This window comes from Gopherus flavomarginatus, chromosome 1, assembly GCF_025201925.1.
Source record: "Gopherus flavomarginatus isolate rGopFla2 chromosome 1, rGopFla2.mat.asm, whole genome shotgun sequence".
In the NCBI taxonomy this organism is placed as follows: domain Eukaryota; kingdom Metazoa; phylum Chordata; order Testudines; family Testudinidae; genus Gopherus; species Gopherus flavomarginatus.
This window is the reverse complement of record NC_066617.1, coordinates 254,491,675-254,514,704: the sequence shown is the minus strand read 5'-3', so window position 1 is coordinate 254,514,704 and position 23,030 is coordinate 254,491,675. Positions and strand designations below refer to the sequence as shown.

Genomic DNA, 23,030 nt, shown 5'->3' with positions numbered 1-23,030 from the left:
TCCCTACCAATCTCTTCAAGACATTTACCAGGTGGGTTTGGAGAGACAAGCCAAAATTTCAAATTTAACTTAAAAAATAATAATATATTTATCATCATTGTGCACCGGTAACCTTCGCAATGTCAGCACAACTCTGGAAACAGTTTGTTAAAAAAAAGCCAGGAGAACATAAAACACCATTTTATATGTAATGTCCTGTCAATGTTTTTCTAATTTCCATGCTAACTTGGAATTTCTTTAGTGTTCTTTAAAATAATTTAAAAAATTAAAAATAGGTGAGGACCTGAAAAACTGAGAAGTACACTAGGTATCTGTGTTGTGCACAATACAGAATAACCCAGAAGTCACTGTCACAGTTACCCGGCTAACCATGTCTTTGATCCCTCCCAGTCACTTCAAGTGCATCCCCTTCTCTCGGGTCTTAAGCCATCATCTATCTCTCTGGGTGGAATCACATGATTCTCTCACTCTCAGCGCAGGCCTTGGGCTGTAGTTACTTGTGCTAACTGCAATTAGCTCAGCAGGTATGACAGAGGCTGTTTCCTGCATACCTGTTCCCTACAGGAGTAATAGCAGTGGCAACCAGTGACCAAACAGCATTCTTAAAGCAAAGTAGTGTTTATTTAGAACAGCATATCAAAGAAAAAAATCTTAAAAAACAATAAACCAGCCTATATGCATCTCTGCCTTTCCCTGAGACTTACCATTTCCTGGATCTGGGGAAAGACCCACATCTTTTGGAGTCTTCTACAGAGCCTCTTTCTGTGTCATCCTGTCCCCCTGCAAACTGACCCCCCCAGAAAGGGCTTTTTAACTGTTAGGTGTTTTGATCTCTGGGTTCCCACCCTGGCAAAACAAGGCTTGCATTTTGACTGGAGACAATGTTTTCTCCCACCAGCTTGTAACTGCCCCTCAAGCTTGGTTTGCAGGTTGCTTGTCAGGAGCCCGCGTTGCTTCCTTGCTTGTTTTCCCACACAGCCCCATATTAAGCTAGAACAATGCATTCATATAGGAAAGTCTTATAACTCAATATACATGAACTTCATCTCACTGACCAGCTCTCACATTTTTCATAAAGGTATCACCTCTCAGTATTCTTAGATTACATGGATGTGGAATTACTATCTCATTTCCAATAACACAATTATTTTTGCAGTTATTAAACTTTGCAAATTAGGTGTGCATCAGAAGCTACTGCTGCAAAAAGCAATCAACATCTGGATGAAAAATTCTGAAAGTGAACCAAGGCAGAGCAGTGAAACTCATTTCTACAGCAGAAAGCTGGACCAGGCATAACCGATCAAATGAAAACCTGGAATTCATGTCTAAATCTCCCCTGCCCTGTACAGAAGGGAAGAGAACAGTGACTTCCGCAGCCCCCTTTGTGAGTTAGGATATATAGGTGTAGGAGAGGCAAGCCCTAAAGAATCCATTTTAAAAAGGGTGATGGATGAAACCTCTGAACAGCCACGGACAGGAACTGCCTTAGCAATATAGTTTCAAGAAAGCAGATAGGAACGTTAGTGTCCCAAAACAAGTATGGAGGCACTACCCTACCCTTCTATGAATCTCTCAAGGAGCCAAAACTGAAGCCAAGACAAAATGGTAAATTTTACATGGGGAATCTTGAAGAATTTTTCTTCCCAAAACTTCCTTCTCCAGATTTTGCCATCAGCAGTGAAAAAGCTAGATCTGGCCTAGAGTTTTTCCATTACCTTGTATAGATAAAAACAAAACAAAAGCCCCTGATGTTCTTTGATTTGCTTTTTAAATGAGCAGCATACAGACATGTGGCCATTTATTTTGTGGGGGAAATATCAGAAAATTCATCTGTGTAAAATTAAACATTTAAAAATGCTGTTCAGATTATTTAAACATGCAGTGATCTACACTTACTTCTGGATACACAACCGGGGTGGAGGTATGGCGAGGGTGTCAACTTAAATCTAGCATCACCCACGGTACACAAAGCCAGAGCATAGTTGAGGAGGTCAAACCAGATATAATGGTCCCCTCTGGCCTTAACAAAAAACAATCTTTATGTAAATATGACTTCTTATCACAGAACCATAGAGACTGCAAGGCAGGGATACTTGAACAAATAGCTCCAGTTATCTGTCACTGGTATAGTTCTTCTATAGAACTGGATATTTGGTTAAAGATATTTGTCGATCACTTTCATTCTTTAAGCTATTTTAAATATTGTGGTGGTTTGTAAGATGTCCATATACCTGATAATAAAATTGTTTAAAATTTTGAAAAATGACACTGATATGAACAAAAGTTATCGTTTTAATGGTCTTGCCAATTTACTCCTTTTAATGTAATATCTTGTTTGAACATATATGTATCTCATATATTTGGAAAACATCTGCCTTTCAAAAAATTTCCTAAACTGCAGAATCTTCCCTCCAAGAGCAATCAGTTTATATTCAAGGAGCTCTAATTAGGGAATAGCTAGAAAGCGTGTCTTGCTTGGACAAACTCACTATCATAATCTTATATAAAAGGAGTCACACAGATATTGTATGCAAACGAGTAACATACTGGTCATTAATATTATTGCATGATGCATGGATGGGTGGTGTACAAAGACTTATAGGTATGTGCTGGAAATATATTCTTAAAATATGTTGTGCAAGCAGTGCATAAGCCCAGCCTGTCCAAGACAAAGGAATATTGTTTTGCTTGCTTGACTATGATGTGTCTCCAATGTAAACTGAGCAAAGCCAGGCCAAAAACAATGGAAGTACATTTATATATAAGATAAATAAAGCCATCAAAATAGCATATGAGGGAGAGGACCATTTAACCATCTCAACTGGGGATGGAGGCTGTACCTCCAGGCTCTTAAAACAGACACAAGAAGCCAGAGCTCTTGAAATCTGAGAAAAGGAGATCCCTTCAGCCAGGGGAGCTGATGTCTCTGGGAACTGGCTATAGGTGGGAAACCTGCTTAGAAAAAGATTAACTTTCTGAAGTTATCTTAGTCACTAGAAAGTGTGTTTTGTTTGTAGCCTACCTTTCATATCTCTAACTCTTGCTTGAAATCATTCAAACCTATGCTCTTTGTTAATAAACTTATTGTTTTGTTACAAACTCTCAGTGCTGTTATACTGAACTGAAGTGTAAGTCTTTAGCTATTGCAAGACTGATGTGTGCTCGGTCTCTTTGAAGGCAACAAACTACTTCTGTGAGTGTCCATTGAGAGGGACTGAACACTACAGAAGAACATCTCCAGAGAACTTGGGTTCACTAACTGTTACCTTCAACGCAAGCTTTGGACTGCCAGAGTCCTGAAGCATTTGTTGGCAAGGCAGGTGTGTCAAGCTGGTACGTCAGGGAGCTGAAACATAGCTCAGCAGCAGCAAAGTTCACTCTTCCTGAGGCAAAGTGATAACATGGTGGCTCAAAATTCTGGTTGTCCTGAGTAAGATATCACAATAATTGTTGTGACAGGTGTTCTAAAATTAAATTAGATTTATGGGATTATTTAGTAAAAAAAGAGGTGTAACGTTTACCAAATTACAACTGAAATATTGCAAACACTTATGCACATACTTAACTTTAGGAAGTAGTCTCAGTGACTGAGTACACTTCAACATCACTATTTCAATTGAACAGGTTTAATTACATTACAAAATAGATCTACACTACTGAAAAGATTACTTTTAATTCAGTTTATTTAAATAGGATAAAACTACTTAAAAGACCACTCTTTACATACAAAATGTACATTAACATGTGAAACTTTTCTGTACTGAAGTTTAAAACCTGCATACAGATTTTAGTGTTTAGTAAAAGGAGACGAGCACACAGTATTTAAAAAACACACATCATTCTTACTATTTTACAGCATTCAGAAGTGCCTTTGATTCCACAATAAGGAATGGGAAACTTGTCTCAGCCATATCCAACGTAGACTACTGTTCATATTTTCAATACATATACATTAAAAAATTCTAAGTAAGCTTTCAGTTCGCTGCTGACAGCATTTTCAACTGGTTCCAAGCCAAAAAAAGGATTTTCTTCATGTTTAAGTGATGAAAGGCTTTCATATGGGAAGAACACAGATTTCATATTAGTTTTTGCATATAGAAGCTTTACTATTTACCATATACACCCAAAGTAGGTGCAGGATCAGGTCCATTTAACCACCAAAAATCAATAGTTTTGCCATTGATTTTAATGGACATAGGACCAGATCCAGTGTGTTACACCACACAATAATCCAAATGAAATCCACTGGGATTCAAAGAAAAGCCAACAATCTTATTTTAAAACTGTCCAGGCAGGGAAGAGGCTAGACGTTGTTAAGAGTATACTATTCTAACTCAGTGCAGTGATTGTTGCCTCTTTACATGTTGATGAGAGGAGAGAGTTGGCCCACATTCTAGGATTTCCCACTTTATTTTAACAAGAATTATTATAACTGGGATAACAATAGAAACTTGTTGCACGCACACAGGTGTGTGTATATAAGAGCATTGCACTAATCCATTATTTTTCCTCAGATTCATACTGAAAATAGATTCTAATAATGTGCTTCCATGTGCATTTTTTATCTCAAATGACTATAGAAGCTTCAGTTTGAAGCAAGGATGTTATATAGTTCATCTGTTATTACTAACTTAACCTGTATTTTAAATACAAATACAAGTTTGTGGTTTTGTTCTGTGTAACAAAAATATTTTTTTCTCTAGAATAAAATCTGTCAATGGGATGATTTTATACTCTATTGTTTAACTATCTTCTGAAACCCAAACAGGGTTTGGATGCACAATCTTTCATACAACGTGGAACTTCAAGAATTGTGTTGGGTATTTAGCCAGGACATGACCTACTAAACTGAATTTAGCTGTATAGCATAAAATATGAACATTTTTAAGCCCACAAAGGTGTTTTGTAGAGACACGTAGGAGATGAACTACAGTATACTTGAAAATTCAAAAGCAGTTTTTTAGTATCTCATATGACCACCACCTTTGGAAGGGTCTCAATGCACTCTCAGTGCAAGAAGGTAGACACTTTTAAGGTGATTGGCGAGACTATGATTCCAGCTTTATATGAGAGAGCTTTCAAAATTTAAGAACACTTCACAACAATGTGAATCCCTGTATAGTTTAAAGAGAATAGTACTTCAACTGTTCTGAACTACAGGAATGATATATTTACATTTCCAGGACCCCCACTAATTCATGGCCATGTTACATGCTGGATTCTCTTCTTTGCTTCTGTAGGTTTTAGATCATTCTGGAATAGAAGAAAGTATACAACTAATATTAGATGTGCTGCACTAGACAATATTTAGTAATTATTGTACAATATCCAGAGGGAGTTAGCTAAGCATTTTAGCACTGTACACACCATTATAGTAACATCCTGATGCCATCTTCTGGAGGAAGTTAAAATGTCAGGCTTACCCAGAATGTGAAAAAGGAAGCAGGAGAACTATAAAGGGTGATAAATCTAACCTCTTGCAAACTCATCCATTTTTTGTTGTGGTGAGCAGGTTTACCAAAAGTATTCCTCTTACTAGAAAAAGATGAGTAGTTTAGAAATAAAACCACATAAGAACTTTTGACTAAAGTTTGATCCATGAAGAATGTTTTAAAGCAAGTACAGGAATATATTCTACTCTTAAAAATTAAATATAATTAAATCTAATTTTTAAAAATTAAAGAATCTTAAAAATGCTGCTCTGTTCTAAAAAACAAACAAACAAGAGATTACCTGCGTAAAACTGCTGAAAAATTATAACTAGAGAAAAAAGGTATTTCTTCCCACTACCATGTATAAATGAGGAACCCATTGCTTAAGCCTCTGTGTGCACTTGCAAATTTAAAAATAAGAAGTTTATAAGAATTCGCAGCAAACAGACAACCTCCAAATCAATCTCCAACAGTCATCAAAAATAAGAAGGAACTACGAAACAGTCTCCAGTTGGTTAGACAGGGAAATGCCTGGATAAACAGATGAACTTTGCACCATACCCTGAAAGTCAAACCAGCCCTGGCAGACCAACCAGGGGAGCAGGATCCAGACTCAAGTACAGTTCAACACAGATGCTGACACCAAACTTTGAGTGCGCAAATCTGGGTATTGTGAGCAGCAATAGAGCTAATCACAGACACTGGGAAGTTGCAAAGAGAGATGGTCCTTAAGGTGATCAGGACACAGACCAGACACTTTAGAAATTAACACCGACACCATGAGTGGCTCTTAAAAGCAAGTAGCAGCGTGCCTGAAATGGCAAGCACCAATATGCAAGAAGCCAGCTAGGTTTCATACGAATGGAACGATGTGCCACTTTAAGTCTCAACAAAGACCAATGTTAAAACTGTTTTGCTAGTTTAATGCTGCACAGTAACAGTCCCAACAGCAGCGTGTCTCGTATGGTGAAGATTCTTTACCACCTTATTCTGTACATCGGGGTTGACAACCTATGGCACACGAGCTGATTATTGATGGCACGCGGGGTGGGCTGAGCCGCTCAGCCCGCCACTGCTCTGGGGTTTCCGCTGCCGGCTCCTGCCAGCCGAGGTCCCACCGTCGGTCCTACTCAATGCCCACTGCTGGCCTGGGTGAAGGAACCCCAGGCTGGCAGCGGGCCGAGACACCAGCTGGCAGGAGTCGGCGGCCGAAACCCCAGAGCAGGGGCTGGCTGAGCCCCTCAGCCCACGGCTGCTCTGGGGCTCCCACTGCTGGCCCCTTGCCAACCGGGGTCCCACCGCCGGTCCTACTCACCTTGCTTCTGGTTGGAGTTCCCCCACAGGCCCCCTGCCAGATAGGGTCCAGGCCTCCGGCCCTGCTCAGCCCTACTAGCTGCCATCTCCACTCATCTCAGCTGCCAAGCTGGGGTTCCAGGAGCTGACCTCCTGCCAACGGGGGTCTGGATCTCCAGCCTTGCTCAGCCTGCTTTCCAGCCTGGAGTCCCAGCAGGCCAAGCTGGGCTCTGCTCCTAGCCTTGGATCACTGCTCTGCAGCCTCCCATCTGTGGCCCACTGTCCCCAGCCTGGTACAATGAGGGTTACACATGAGGCAAGAGGGGGGTGCAGCTCAGCACCCCCATCTTAAAATTGCTTATATCAGACCACACTGCGTTTGACCTTGTGCCTGCTTTCTATCATCATTCCTCCCCCACTGAGAGTTGAAGGGAACATTTAACAAAATGGCAGCTCCTAAGAAAGCGAAGCTAGATGTCCAATCATTTCAGGCTGCTTGGACAGACACATTTGGATTTATTGAAAAGATGGACCATGCTATTTGTGCTTTCTGTTATCAAAGTCTTTGTCGCACATCAAGTGTCAAACAGCATTTTGAAATGAAGCACAAGAAAACCTTTCTTGATGAAGCAGACAAGACTGAATCAAAAAGGCAGTAGGCAGCCTATGAGAAGCCAAGCAGTGTTTTTAAAAACAAAGTGTAAGTAAAAAAAAAAAATCAAGCTACAGAAGGCAGTTACAAGATTGCACAGTGCATTGCAAAAAATAGAAAGCCATTTACAGATAGGGAATATATAAACGAAGTTTTTCTCAGCAGTTCGGAGATTTTGTTCAATGATTTGCCAAATATCTAGAATAAAAGAACTGCCCATCTCTGCCAGAACAGGTGAGAGACACAAGTGAAATGGCAGAAAACATTAAGGAAAAGCAGATGACTACACTGAAAGACACAGCAGTGTTCAGTGTTGTAGTTGATGAGAGTGTGGATATAAATGACGATCCACATTTGGCAGTTTTTGCAAGATATTGTGCTTCCGATGAAATCCAAGAGGAACTTTGTTGCCTAAAACCCCTGCATGGCACAACAAAGGGGGAAAGATATACTAAGTTTTGTAAACCATTTTGAAGAACGAAGAGTTGACAATCAGAAAAATATTTTGTGTGACAAGAGATGGTGCTCCTGTCACGGTTGGAAAACAGAAGGAATTTGTAAAGTTACTTGAAGATCAAATTGGCCGTCCGACAGTCAAATTTCACTGCATCATCCATCAAGAAAACCTGTGCGCTAAAATTTCTAATTCAGAGCTTAATAATGTGATGAATACAGTGGTGTGAATTGTGAATTTCCTTGTTGCTCAATCCCCTTTGACTCTCAGACAATTTCAAGCACTGATAGTGATGGACAGTGCTTATAATGACATCTCACTTCACAGCAACATTTGGTTGCTAAGTCGTGGCAAGGTTTTGGTGCGCTTTGTAAACTGTTTTGATACAATCAAGGCCTTTTTATCAGAAAAAGAACAAAACTACACTGAATTGGATGATAACAAATGGCTGTGTAAGCTCATGTTTCTAACTGATATCACCACTCACCTAAACGAACTCAACCTCTGTCTCCAGGGTGCAAGGCTAGCAGTTTTGGATCTTTATAAAGCCTGGAAAGCATTTGTTGTGAAACTAGCAGTTTTTTCCAGGGATATTCAAACTTCTACTTTCCACTACTTCCAACTCATAAAAGAGCTATCGACACGTTGCACTGTCAATGTTGATGACACTGGAAAGTACATTCAAGAACTGGAATCAGATTTTTCTGACAGATTTCAAGATTTCCAGCAATTTGGCTCAATGCTTTCTTTTCTAATTAAACCTGAAAAGTTCAACGAAAGCAACTTGGATTTGTCTGTGTTTCAGTGGATGTCTGCTGAAGATTTCGAAATGCAACTCATTCAGTTAAAAAGCTCAGAATTGTGGACATCTAAGTTTGTGGATCTGCATAGCGCACTTGATGCTACCAAAAGAGATCATGAGGCATATATTCTGACCTATTGGATGTCCCTACCAGTGAAATTTAACTGTTTGAATCCAAATGCTGAAAGCACTGCAAACGCAATTTTCTTCACATACTTGTGAGAACAGGTATTTTCACACATGAAATCTGCCCTCTTGGAGCTGGTTAACAATTGATCACTCAGAAGCCTGTGGGCAGCTTAAAGTATCCAAATATGTGCCTGACATTGGAAAACTCAGCAATGAAAAAGCAAGGGAAAGCATCACACTAAACTGATAAGATCTGTATTTTAATTTAATTTAAAATAAAGCTTCTGAAACATTTTGAAAACTTGTTTACTTTACATATAACAGTAGTTTGGTTATATATTATAGACTTAGAGAGATCTTCCAAAAACGTTAAAATGTATTACCAGCACACAAAGCTTTAAATTAGAGTGTATAAATGAAGACTCAGCACACCACTTCTGAATGGTTGCCGACCCCTGCTGTACATGGTTTTCTTTAATTATGGAAAAAGTCTGCTCATGACCAACAACCTGTGCACCAAATATCAGCAAAACAGGAAGTCACTTATTCTAACAGAAAATACACCCCTCTTAAAATCATCAATTAAGATATCTTCCATTTATATACAATCCTTTAAAAATGCACACAGGAATCACTTCCCGTACAACCAATACTACAAAGGAGTCTAGGAGAGGAAGTAAAAAACAGCATTACCAAATTAAAATTGCATGAGGAATTTGGGCTGTATTGATAGAATGTGGTCATTCAGGGACCAAGGAACATGAACTCTTATTTTATACTTTTCTTCTAGGAAATCTGAAGCCATTGATTAATTGACAGTAATGTTCACTAAACCATTTGCTCATTCATTACAGCCTGATTCAGTAAGATACTTAAACGTATATTTAACTTTAAGCATGAGTACTTACATTGATGTCTCATGTTTAAATTTAAGTGCATGCTTAACTATCTTGCTAAACTGGGGCCTAAATTATTTTTGTTAACAGACTACAAAATAATCTAACATGCAGTAAAGATTTTGATTTCAAGAATGTCAACAGTAATCAACTCTGAACATGAATGTATTTAAATTAGGGCTGCCAAGTGATTTTAAAAAAATCACAATTAATCACACTTAAATAATAAGACTACCATTTAAATATTTTTGGATGTTTTCAAATATATTGATTTCAATTACAACACAGAACAGTGCACAATGCTCACTTCATATGTATTTTTTATTACAAATATTTGTGCTATAAAAACAAAAGAAATTTTTCAATTCATGTCATACAAGTACTGTAATAAAATCTCTATCATGAAAGTTGAACTTACAAATGTAGAGTTTATGTACAAAAATAACTGCATTCAAAAATAAAACAATGGAAAACTTCAGAGCCTACAAGTTCACTCCGTCCTACTTGTTCAGTCACTCAGATAAACAAGTTTGTTTACTTTTGCAGGAGATAACACTGCCCACTTCTTGTTTACAATGTCACCTGAAAGTGAAAATAGGTGTTCACATAGCACTGTTGTAGCCAACGTTGCAAGATATGTACGTGCCACATGTACTAAAGATTCATATGTCCCTTCATGCTTCAACCACCATTCCAGAGGACATGTATCCATGCTAACGAGAGGTTCTGCTCAGTAATGGCTGAAAGCAGAGCAGACCGACACATGCTCACTTTCAACATCTGAGTCAGATGCCACCAGAAGGCTGATTTTCTTTTTTAGTGGTTCGGGTCCTATAGATTCCACATCAGTGTTTTGCTCTTTTAAGACTTCTGAAAGCATGCTGCACACCTCGTCCCTCTCAGATTTTGGAAGGCATTTCAGATTCGTAAGTCTTGGTTCAAGTACTGTAGCTAGCTTTAGAAATCTCATATTGGTACCTTCTTTATGTTCTGTCAAATCTGCAGTGAAAGTGTTCTTAAAACGAATATGTGTTGGGTCATCATCCGAGACTGCTATAACATGAAATATATGGTAGAATGCAGGTAAATCAAAGCAGGAGACATACCAGTCTCTCCCAAGGAGTTCAGTCACAAATTTAATTAATGCCTTTTTTTTTTTTTTTAACGAGTGTCATCCGCATGGAAGCAAGTCCTCTGGAATGGTGGCCGAAGCATGAAGAGGCACTCGAATGTTTAGCATATCTGGCACGTAAATACCTTGCAAGGCTGGTTACAAAAGTGCCATGAGAATGCCTGTTCTCACTTTCAGGTGACTTTGTAAATAAGAAGCGGGCAGCATTATCTCCCTTAAATGTAAACAAACTTGTTTGTCTTTGTGATTGGCTGAACAAGAAGTAGGACCAAATGGACTTGTAGGCTCTGAAGTTTTGATTTTGAGTGCAGTTATGTAACCAAAAAGATAAAAATAAATTTCTACATTTGTAAGTTGCACTTTCATGATAGAGATTGCATTACCGTATTGTATAAGGTGAACTGAAAAATACTATTTTATCATTTTTAGTGAAAATATTTGTAATAAAAATATTATAAAGTGAGCACTGTACACTTTGTAGTCTGTGTTGTAACTGAAATAATATATTTGAAAATGTAGAAAAACATCCAAAATATTTAATACATTTCAATTAGTATTCTATTTAACAGTGTGATTAAAATGGCGATTAATTTTTTTGAGTTAATCATGCGAGTTAGCTGCAATTAATGGAAAGCTCTATTAAATATTTAATAGGTGAACAAAACCATACCATACAGCACCTCTGTGCTGTGAACCACACAAATTCCAAAACCATTTAAGTTTGGACATGGGCAGTATCTAAAAGATCTCTAAAGAAAACTGCAGTAGTTTAGTGATGTTTTCAGAAGGTGGTACTCTTCCTGCTGGCTCAGTATTGATCTAGTGCTTCAGCCTGGCTTTGACGTGTTGCTGAAAGAGCTGCCTTTGAGATTAAACACATACAAATGAGTCCCTGAGCACTCAGAAATTCCACGGCATTTTCCTCAGAAATCAACTTCCCCATCTGTAAAATGGAGATACCCTATTATATTTGGCCTCCCTTGAGAAAGATTTTTTCGGTAAGTGGATGAAAATTGCTATAAGGCTAGGTCTATGCTCTGAGTTGGGGGTGAGAGTCTCAGCACTAGGAGACAGTCACGCTAACTCTGAATGACTTAGCGCACTAAAAATAGAATGTAGTCATAGCAGCATCAAAGACCACAGGCATGTACTTGGGGCAACTAGCCCCTCTCACTCAGCTATATTCTGTTTTTAGTGCGCTGGCTCAATCAGAGCTAATGTATGTCTCCGCGAGCTGGGAATCACACACCCAGGCTGAAAAGTAAACACGCATCCCAAAGAGATAAGCATTATTTAAGAGTAGAAAAAGTGGCTGCCTGAGAACATTTTAATTCAGTAATTACATTGTGCCTACCTAAATTCCTTCTGCAGTTCAAATCTGATATTTTTTTCCATTCCTTCCCTGAACTCCCATGAAACATTGCTGTTTCACCTAAATGTAGCCGCATTACAGTGGTAAGTAATTCTTTGTTGTCAGCCAATATACCTGTATGTTGGCCCTTATCTCAAAGGATTTAAATTAAGTTCTTTTGGGATAAAAGTTACATAAGCTATACCTACCTCACAGTAGTGCTCTAAGAAACAGATGTAATGTACTCTTTTCATTCTAGCTTCTGCCTTCTGTGCTCCACTGCACCAATTCTCAAAGATTCTAATAATCTCTTTTCAGTCAATGGTTAGAACCAGCACTCCAGCCTCCTCTACCTGTTGGCTACCTTCAGCACTGTTGCCTATGCTTATCTTCTCAAGATCTTGCCTTCCCTCAGTTCACGGGACTCACCCTCTCTCCTTCAGTGCGTCACTTGGAGGATCCTCCTTATCCACCCTCAAATTTTCTGTGGGGGTTTCACAGGGTCCCATCCGTGGTCCCTTCCTCCTTTACACCTTGTCCTTGGGTAATCTTATTTGTATACAAATTCAACTAGCATCTAACTCTGGCTTACAACTCTCAAATCTGCCTATCCGCCCCCAGTCCAAACTTAAATTCTTGGTCTTTTCCTTCTCAAACCCTCCTGTCATCCTCCTCCATCACTGTGGACAATACCACCCTTTTCCCGTCACTCAACCCTTGTAACCTGGTTATTATCTTGAGCATTGCCGTCTCTAGGTCCTCACATCTTGCCAATTCTTAATGCATAACATCTCTAAAAATATAGCCTCTTTTCCCTCCACACAGACCATCAACAATGTGTGTCTTGATTCCTGCAACATCCTTTTCTCTAGGCTTGAGTGGCTTTTTCTCTTGCCCCACTCAGCCACTCAAAATGCTGCTGCAAAGATCACTTCCTCAGCTTGTCACTTGGAATCTTTCTTTGTACCACTGCACTGGGTCCTACTTCTCCAGTGCACCAAACATGAAAGTGAAGACATGGAGTTCAAGGCCCTTCACATCTTGTTCCCTAACCTATCATCTCTCATACGCTATCGCAATGCTAACTCCTGCCTCTGCTCTGCCAATGACACCAGCCTTGATTGCCCACCTGTTAAGTTCTCAAGTACCTTCGTGCTTTCTCCCATGTTGCTCCTCATGCATGAGGAGCTCCTCAACAACATCCATAAAACCACCTCATTGTACTCCTTCAAATCCCTTCTTTACTGTGATGCTGTTACCCCGGAATTGAGGGGTATGTTACACCAGAATTTGATCAAACTAATTGCAGCCATATTGTGTGCATTCAGTCACACAATAATAGACCACCACATAGATAAAAGGGTTAATTTGGACAAGGAGGGCTTTTGAGAGAAGGTCAAATACTAGCTGCAGGCTTGCAGTTTCTGCTAATCAGAACAGGAGGGGAGAAAAGATTCAAAAAATTCTAAGACTGAAAGAAAATAAGCGGATGGAGACTTTGAGCTTGGGTGCCTTTGATATAGAAGTTTATTATGGCTAAGATTGCTAGGAATGTTTTGTTGATAACTAGTTGACTGAAATTAGAAGTAATGACCCATTGGGGGCCGTTATGAACTGTGTGTTCTGAATTTAGTTATAAAAAGACTAGATAATAGAGCGTCCTTTGGAGCAGTTTGCTGAAGCTATCCTGAGAGATTTTTTCCTGACACCATACTCCCTGGCAGGGATGCGACCAGCCATTGCTGACCTGCTGCTAATTACTCAATACCATCTCAGATTGTAGGTAATTATTTTGGATGTCGTAAACCTATTGCTCGTGCGTGTGCACACTTATATCTAATAAATAGTAGTTTTAGATAAGAGCACACTTCCTTGTATCAATCTTTCATCAGACCGATTTATTCGTGAGACCACCTGGAGTGAAACAGTTAATCCACAGTTTTGGATTCTGAAAACCTTGGGTAACAGTGCCTACAAAAGCAACTTGATAACAGTTAGACACCTGATGTGCTGAGAGAGCTGACTATCATACTGACTAGTATTATCTCATCGTTGCCTTGTGCCCATTCATCTAATCACCTGTTGTCTCAGGTCTTGTACTTCGACTGTAAGATCTTTGGGATAAGGATCATCTTTTTGTTTTGTTTGAAAGGTATCCAGACAATAGGCTCCTAGCCCATGACTGGGACTCCTAGGTGATTCTGCAACACTAGTTATTAATTAGCATTTTACTGAGAGGGCAGTCTAATGGATAAGATACAGAACAGGGAATCAAGAGACCAGAGTTCTAATCCCAGCTCTTATGCAATATTAGGCAAGTCACTTCATCTATCTGCACCTCTGTTTATTCTCCCACCTTTTGTCTGTTTGGTCTCTTTACACTATAAACTTTTCAGGGGAATGTGTCTCTTGTTATGTGTTTGCCAACCATACCGTATGTACTACAGTAATGCATATACCAAATTATATAAAATGACTTTCAAGATAAAACTAAAATACAACAGTTATAATGGATTCTCAATATAAAGATCTGAGGACCTATCTGCTCCTTCATATGCTCAAGGAAAAGATTTGCAAAAAACAAAAACAAAAAAAAAACTACACAGTGGTGTGAATATACATACCGCTGATTCAGATTCTTCTTTTGGAGCTGCTCTCTTTAATTTCACAACAGCAGCTCCTGCTACAGGGGTCAAAGGTGGCAACTTCAGATTAGCCAATATGCTATTAGTCACTGGAACACTGTTCTGTTTAGCCTCATTCCTCCTAGTTTCCAGTTTAGCGTCCTGTGATAAACTGGAGGCTGGAATGTATGTTGAGGTGTTTGAAGGAACAGATGATCTCCTAAAAGTATCAGCAGTGATTCCAGCTGTAGGAGGTTTTAGGCGATCAGTAGCTCCGTTTTCTGTCTTTTTCACTTTTATACTTGTACTTGTTGAACTGCCATCAAATACAATTAGTGGCCGTTTCCGTAAGCCTTCCACAGTTGTAACACTGAAAATACAAAGTTTTAAAGTTCTCAGAAATACAAACTAGACTATCAAGAGTTCCGTTAGTAACTCAAGATATAAGCAATGTAAATAGACAATTCAAAAAATTAATCTAGGCCAACCTGGCAATATTCGTTAATGTAGTTTCCTGAAACTGTTTTACTCATTCCAATTTAACTTAAAGCAATTGTTTCAAAAATATCAAGCTAGCCAATTTAAATTCATTCCAAACAATACGACTGTCAAATTTAGCAGAGCCTTAATATTGTTGTTTAGAGTTATTTCAGGATTTGACTGTATCAAAACAGATACAATTTATTCCAGATATAAGGCAAATATTTGAGGAGCTGTGAATTGCCTTCTTCATCTAAGAGTCACTGGCAATTTGAAATTTTATAAAAATCACTGCTCCTAACATCTGCATTTGTACACGGTTCTTACGGTGAGAAAGCCCAAATGGGGGCTAGACAGACTGGTAGTGAAAATATTTCGTGCCTCCCCCCTAAAAAAAACAAAACAAAAAAAACCCACTCTATTTCTGAAATAAGTTGTTTCTGAGACAAAATAGTGGGTCTATTTTATTTTTTGCTGGAATTGCTCATGCTTTTCAATCTACATGCAATCAGGTCAGGCTAATTAAAATTTTATTTATAAATAGAGGAACACTGTAAAATTGTGTTGATCCAAAAGATAATTCAAAAGGCAAACAAACAGCCTACGTGGCAAAAAAGTTAACATGATTTTAACATAACTATCCTTTTACACATACTGAAGTAAGGACTAAAAGAATTCTAAACCTCAGGGACATGGTCAGGGACATGGGTAAGACACAATCACCAGGAAACCTGAATATCTGTAAATGAATGAAGATTGCAGTGTCAACCATTCAGTTTGCTGATTTTTCATTTGTGACAATACCTTATATTTGTGATGTATTTCATAGAAGTTGTTCAAATAAAGTGTTACTTTATAACAGGGGTCTCAAACTCAAATGACCACGAGGGCACTGACACCCCCCCTTGCTGCCTCTGGCCCCGCCCCCACTCCACCCCTTCCATTAGGCACCACCCCTGCCCACCTCTTCCCACCCCAATCCAACCCCTTCCCCGAAGTCCCCACCCCAGTGCTGCCCCCAGGGGATGTAGAAAGGGTGCAGGGTGCGGTGGAGGCTCAGGGCAGGGAGTTGAGGTGCAGGTGGTGTGCAAGGTGTGGCAGGGAGCTCAGGGCAGGGAATTGGTGAGTGGGATGCAAGAGGGTGCGGCAGGTGGCTCAGGGCAGGGAGTGCAGGAGGGGTGCAGGATGCAGCGGGTGGCTCAGGGCTGGGAGTTGGGGTGCAGGAAGGCTGTGGGATGGGGCAGGGGGCTCAGGGCAGGGGGTTGAGGTGCAGAATGTGGCAGGGGGTTGAGGTGCAGGAGGGGTATGGGATGTGGCAGGAGGGGTATGGGATGTGGCAGGGGGCTTAGGGCGGGGAGCTGGGGTGCAGAGTGCGGGCTCCAGCCTGGCGTCACTTACCTAAAGCAGCTCCGGGGTGGCAGCGGCACACACTGTGGCCAGGGCAGGCCCCTAGCCCTGCACTGCTCTGTTCCAGAAAGTAGCTGGAACCCTGTCCCTGCAGCCCCTGGGCCCCCCACCTTAGGATTCCGTGTGTGCGCTGCTCTTACCGCTCCTCTAGGTACCTCCCACGAAGCTGCCATTCACTGCAGTTCCCTGTTCCTGGCCAATGGGAGCTGCAGGGGGTGGTGCCTGGAAGGAGCAATGCAAGAGCCCTCTGCCTCCTTCCCCCCTGGCCTGAACGCTCCCCCACCCCACCCGGCCTGTGCTGCAGGGCTCGCAATGCCACAGTGGGCAATCCCATGGGCAGGCAGAGGGGCAGGGAGCTTGGCGGGCCACATGCAAGAGCCCCGCAGGCCGCATGTTTGAGACTCCTGCTTTATAACATAAGTACCACTGAGGTGACTATACATATGAGTGGTTTAGATATACATGGTTATTTAAAAGTAAATAATCAATATACTTTACATATTTAAAACTATACATGTTTAATAACCAGGTCATAACACTCATCTGATTCAATTACAACGTCATTAGAACAGCCACTAAACATGGAGTTGCTGACAGCCTTTAAATGCATGGATGAGAACACGTACCAACATTTCTTTACAAATGAAAGGAACAATAGCTGAGGAGCACACATGTATCCATGCTCACAGGACAACATTAACCGACAGTGCATCAAAGCTGGCCATCAGGTTTGCCTTTTATTATACAGCAATTGTGTTTAATGAATCCATTAAATTAAACACTTAAATAAGCAAAATACTTAGAGCCTAATAAAAGCAACCTACACACACACAAATCAATAGAGTTAATCTCTAACACTCACTGTGGATTTTTCCTTACAACTTTTATTCCCAACAACAGCATCCTAATCTTGAATGCACTCCATAATAGTTATCTTCAATGTCCACCCCCAATAAAACACTATATAAAGCTATACTATCTGTTTCAGTCTCTTTCCTTAACATGCCTAAAGATGTAGCAGATATTCCTTAGTTAAAGACTGTTCTTTAAATACTCCATGTTGTGGATACTGACACTCAGGAGCTACATATATGTTTAGGCAGGATATTTGGTATTTACTACTGTGGGGATCACTCATATTGTATTTTTAAGGAGTAACAACACCTTTGTTATCACAAAACGACAGAGTGATATCTTATAAATAACATATTCCTAAGGAAGCCACCAAAGCAGAAATTTCTTCTGGGCAACCAGGGAACTCTGTTTCTGCAGAATTTCAATTTTCATTCAAAAACAATTCAATTCATAATTTTTAAAGTTGTGAAGATTACCTGCTGAATGTGAACAAAATGCAAACTGATGTAGTGTTGTCTTTCTGAGCCTACAGACTGATATCCTGAAACAGAGAGGTATAAACTAAGACCCAACTCCGAGCCCCAGCACGCAGTCTAGACAGTTGTGCTGTGCTCTGGGGATTTCTTCAAGGTCTGGCAGGATGAGGCAAGACTCCTTCACTCCAAGCTCCACAGCAGGCAAGCTACTCTTTGGCACCAACTCAGCTTTATCATTGAAGCAGCTTCCATACTGTGTTACGGGGTATAGCTGGTAGATTCATCCCCCACACTCACAAAACCCTTCTTCTCAGCAACACTCAGGCAGTCTGGAGGAGTTCAACTCTACAGCACGGAGAGGATGGTTATGAAGCTCCCCAAATTCTGCTCCCTCTCATGCAGAGTAGAACCATATTGGTTCTACTAAAAGGTCATCAACAGCCATGGAGGAGAGGACAGTGTACACTCCTAAAAGGTGTGTGAACTACTTTGAGTCATCTCACTAGGGTGTTACAATAACTGAAGTTTCTCTATGTCCATTTTAGTTTTACTTACCAAAACTGATCTAAGTCTAGAACTTTCAAAAGCCTTCAGCAGCCTGTCTCCTACCCTCTCCACACTGTGTACATCATAAATGCTGGCAGTAAAAAGATAACCCAATAAAATACTAGCCAGACAAAAATTTTTAAGCATTGAACATGAACAGCAGATTAACTACTGAAAAGTTGCCTAACAGTGGCTAATCCACGGGTTGGCAAACTTTTTGGGCAGAGGGCCACATCTGGATGGAGAAATTGTATACCGGGCCAGGAGGCTGGGGTGCATAAGGGAATGCAGGGTGTGGGTGGGGGTGCAGTGTGCAGAAAGGGGCTCAGGGCAAGGGATTGGGGCAGAAGAGGGGCGCAGGGTTTATGATGGGACTCAGGGCAGGGGGATGGGGTACAGGAGTGCAAGAGGGGGCTCAGAGCAGGGGTACAGGAGGGGTGCAGAGTGTGGGAGGAGACTCAGGGCAGGGGGTTGGAGTGCAGGAGGGGTGCAGGATGCAGCAGGGAGCTTAGAGCAGGGGGTTGGGGTGCAGAAGGGGTACAAGGTGCAGGCAGGGCGCTTAGGGCAGGAAGTTGGAGGGCAGGGTGCAAGAGGAGTTCAGGCTCTGGCTCCAGCCTGGTGCCACTTACCTAAAAAGGCTCCAGGGTAGCTATGGTGCACACCGGGGCAGGGCAGGCTCCCTGAATGCCTGCCCTTTCCTCAAGCCCACTCCAGAAAGTGCAGCGGCCCCTGGGGGAGATGTGTGGAGAACTCCGCGTGCGCTGCCCTTACCGCGCCTCCAGGTACCTCCCCTGAAGCTCCCATTGGTTCCCCCTTCCCGGCCAATGGGAGTTGCGGGAGGCGGTGCCTGGAGGCGTGGACCCATCTTCCCCCTTGCCCAGGGGCCACAGGGAAGTGGTGCCAGATGCTTCTGCAGAGCAGCGCGGGGCCTGTGGCACCACAAGGGGCAATCCCGCGGGCCAGATCCAAAGCCCTCAGGGGCCGGATCCAGCTCGTGGGTCGTAGTTTGCCCACCCCTGAGCTAATCAGTAGGAAGCACTTAAAAAGTAAGTGGCACAATATATTAAACACTAATAAAATAATCTTAACAATGCAACCCTTACAAAAAACACAGAGTGGCTATCTAAATGGGCCTATTTCTATTCTTTGGTCTCCATATATTCATTACTTTTTATTATAAAATGTGTTTAACTATAAAGTCGTTTTATTTGTACTATCATAATTATTTCTAATGTGCAAACTCAAACTCTACTCAAGTATGAGAGCTATATGTAGTGGTAAAATTGGGTACAGGAATTCTAAAGAAATGTAGGTTTCTTGATGTGCTCATCTGCATGCCTGTACCAAAAACTCAATTCCTGTTCAGCTATTTCAAAACACTGCTGATATATGAGATCAGTTATTGCATGCTTATGTCTGTTCACTGGCTGAAGTACTATGGAGTGCATAAATACAGTCAGACAACTAGATGTATTCATAAAGAAACTATCTAATGCACTCACATAAAGCGGTCAGAAACTGAGGCTCTGAACCTTTAATGTGAAGCAGAGGGAAACCCATTAAAATCACAGAGATTTGGAATGGATATAGAGATCTTCCCATGAACATCATATTACAGAATTAGGACCATAGCGTAGAACTGAAATATAAATAAAATAAAGTTTTCAGACCACTTTATTTTCTGATCAAAGTTGAGTTTAAGGCCTTGTATGAGAGAAGAGCCATTTAACTCAAAAAGTGGTCTTCAATTACCGGTAGGTATAACAAGCATACTTTTGTTGCAGACTGGTGTCCAAGCCCCTTACTCAATTCCTAGCACACGAGCAAGCATAAATTACTATGGTCTGGTCTACTGTTTAAAAATTTGGTCAACACAGCCACATTAGTCAGACGGTATGAAAAATCCACACCCCTGACTGGTGTAACTATGTTGAACTAACCCCCAATGCAGATGAAGCTACATCAATGAAAGAATGCTTCTGTCAACGTAACTACCATTGTTTAGGGAAGTGGTATTTCTATGCTGATGGAAAAACCCCTTCCATCAATGCTGCACCAACACTACAGGGTTATGCCAGCATAGCTATGGCAAGGTATCTACATGAATATAGTCTCTGTAAAGTAGACATAACTGAGTGCGAATGATATAGGGTAACTATATTATGCCTTGATGTTGATTTTTGAAACATGTTAATAGTAACTAACCACAATTAGTAATAGTAATGTTACTTTTAACAATTACAAGTAATCATAGTAACAACTATTACTATTAACAATGACAAGTGCTAAGCTTTTCATCCCTTGTCTATCTCCATCTGTAAAATGAGGATAATGTTGTTTAAGTCCTTTGCAAGGTGCTTTGAGATCTACTGATGAAAACCACTATATAAGAACTAAGTATTATCATCATCAGTGTTCTATTGCTACAATTGAATTTCGTCCCCTTCTGGGTCACCATTATGGTAACACATTCTGGTATCTCACAAAGCATCCCCTGCAAGTACTAGCAACATGTACAAGAACTGTAATTTACACATTTTATGAAGTGAGTAGAAAAAGATCAACCTAATTATGTTTTCCAAAATGTGCCAATGGCTATCCAGGAGTTACAAGCACAATTGAATTACCTTTTACGATCATTTTTTGTTTCATTTAGCTCTCTTTTCTTTTCCATCATTTTCCCCCATCTACTTTTAGGTAAGTCCCGCTGAGGCAATGGTATGGCATGTTGAACATAGAGATTAGTGAGGCCATCTTTGTCGATCTTTGCATTATTGTCAACTAGTATGTTCTTCTGTGGGAAAAGGAACATAGCCACTATTAACAGGAGAAACTTTCAAAAGCAAATAACTTTAATGGCGCTTCATTTTTTTCAACAGTTAATTTAGCATAACTAACATTTTAAACAAGTAATAAAATAGGCGATTTACAGAACATTGCAGATCAATACATACATGCGTGAAACTCCACGCAGGTTTAAGGATGTACCTGCATAGACCCAACAGCAGGATCACAGCCCTTGTTAGCTCATCTGAAAATATGGGTTTAAATAATTCTCAGAGCACATTCTAGTTCACCTCAATGCAAAACATTTTAAATCATGAGGATTTCTCAAAAGGGATCAAGTCAACCTTGTAATGGGTTTGCAACCTTATCTGTAGAGAAGCTACTACCTCTTCATAAAAATCACACAGGTGGTCTTTTGAGTCCCTAGATCTGGAGTCCTGATTCCCCAGCTTCTACCATCTGAGCAGAAGGCAGATCTCCAGTAGCTATCTATAGCCAAATGCTGATTTTCTAAGATGCAATCAATCAAGGGCAGGTCTTCACTACCTGCCGCATCAGCGGGTAGAGATCGATCTATTGGGGATCGATTTATTGCATCTCATCTAGACAGAGATAAAACAATCCTCAAACCCGCTCCTCGTCGACTCCTGAACTCCAGCTCACGAGAGGCGGAAGCGGAGTCGACGGAGCAGCAGTGGTCAAATCACCACCTCACGGCCAGGTAAGTCAACCTAAAACACGCTGACTTCAGCTATGCTATTTGAGTATCTTAGGTCAACTCCCCTCCTTCCCCCAATGTAGACCAGGGCCAAGAGAAGGAAACATACCCTCCCACACATATGGGCCTTGAACCTGTAAACCTTTATGTCTGTAACTCTATACGTGAGAGCACATTAAAATTCAAGGTACCTACTCACACAGGTAAGATTTAACAAGTTAAGGATAACAGTACTAAATTCTATTTCCAGTTAAACTGATGGCGAATAAACCACTATGTCCTCAACTAGAGCAGTAGGTGAGGTCAAACTGTCAGCAACAATGTATATTAATAAATGTATTTAAAGTTCTTTCGGATCAGGGTATTTTAAATAATGTAGGTTTACAATAACCCAACAGTTTGACGAATTCCCAGTTAACTTCGTACAAATGTTTTTACTTTCTAATAAATCTGCCAGCTTTCAAGATGAACCAAGTTCTCCAGCCGAAGCGACAAGGCGTTGCTAAAATAAAGCGCTATAATGGAAGCTGACTCTATCAGCGCGGAGGAGGCCAGCGCCTCTCCAGAGCCTGCCTGCTATTTGCAAGGGCCGTTTCACAGGGAAGCATCGACCCGCGTGAAACGGGCTCTAACCGTCACGGGTACAACCAGAGCAGGGACCCGAGCTGGGTTACAGCAGCGACCCCCCCGGCTCTTTCCGCCGGCCCCGAGCCCGGCACGGACTGGTTGCGGGGGCCGGAGCGAGACTCACTGGCCGGGCAGGGCTCTTCCAACTCCGCTCTCCCGGCCCAGGGAGCCCAGGCGGTGCCGGGCGCCTCGCGGGCTCGCTGGGGCTTGGTGAGGAGGGTCCCCCCCGGCCGCACCTGCTCCAGGGTGAGCCGCAGGAACTCCTGCGACAGCAGCTCCGGGTGCAGCAACAGGTCCGAGTCCATCCGCCCGCCACCCCCCTGCGCCGCCATCTTCCCGCTGCCGTTCCCACAATGCTGCAAGGGGGCG

General features: G+C 41.2%; 1 protein-coding gene across 1 annotated transcript; it reads right to left on the bottom strand.

Moving 5' to 3' along the window:
- Positions 1-3,665: 3,665 nt before the first annotated feature.
- On the bottom strand, positions 3,666-23,030 carry C1H2orf49 (chromosome 1 C2orf49 homolog). The gene is made up of 4 exons (XM_050922786.1): positions 22,898-23,030; positions 21,157-21,323; positions 14,766-15,135; positions 3,666-5,253 (listed from the first exon to the last, which is right to left on the bottom strand). The coding sequence occupies exons 1-4, from the start codon at positions 22,991-22,993 to the stop codon at positions 5,197-5,199; spliced, it is 690 nt and encodes a 229-aa protein (XP_050778743.1). The 5' UTR covers positions 22,994-23,030; the 3' UTR covers positions 3,666-5,196.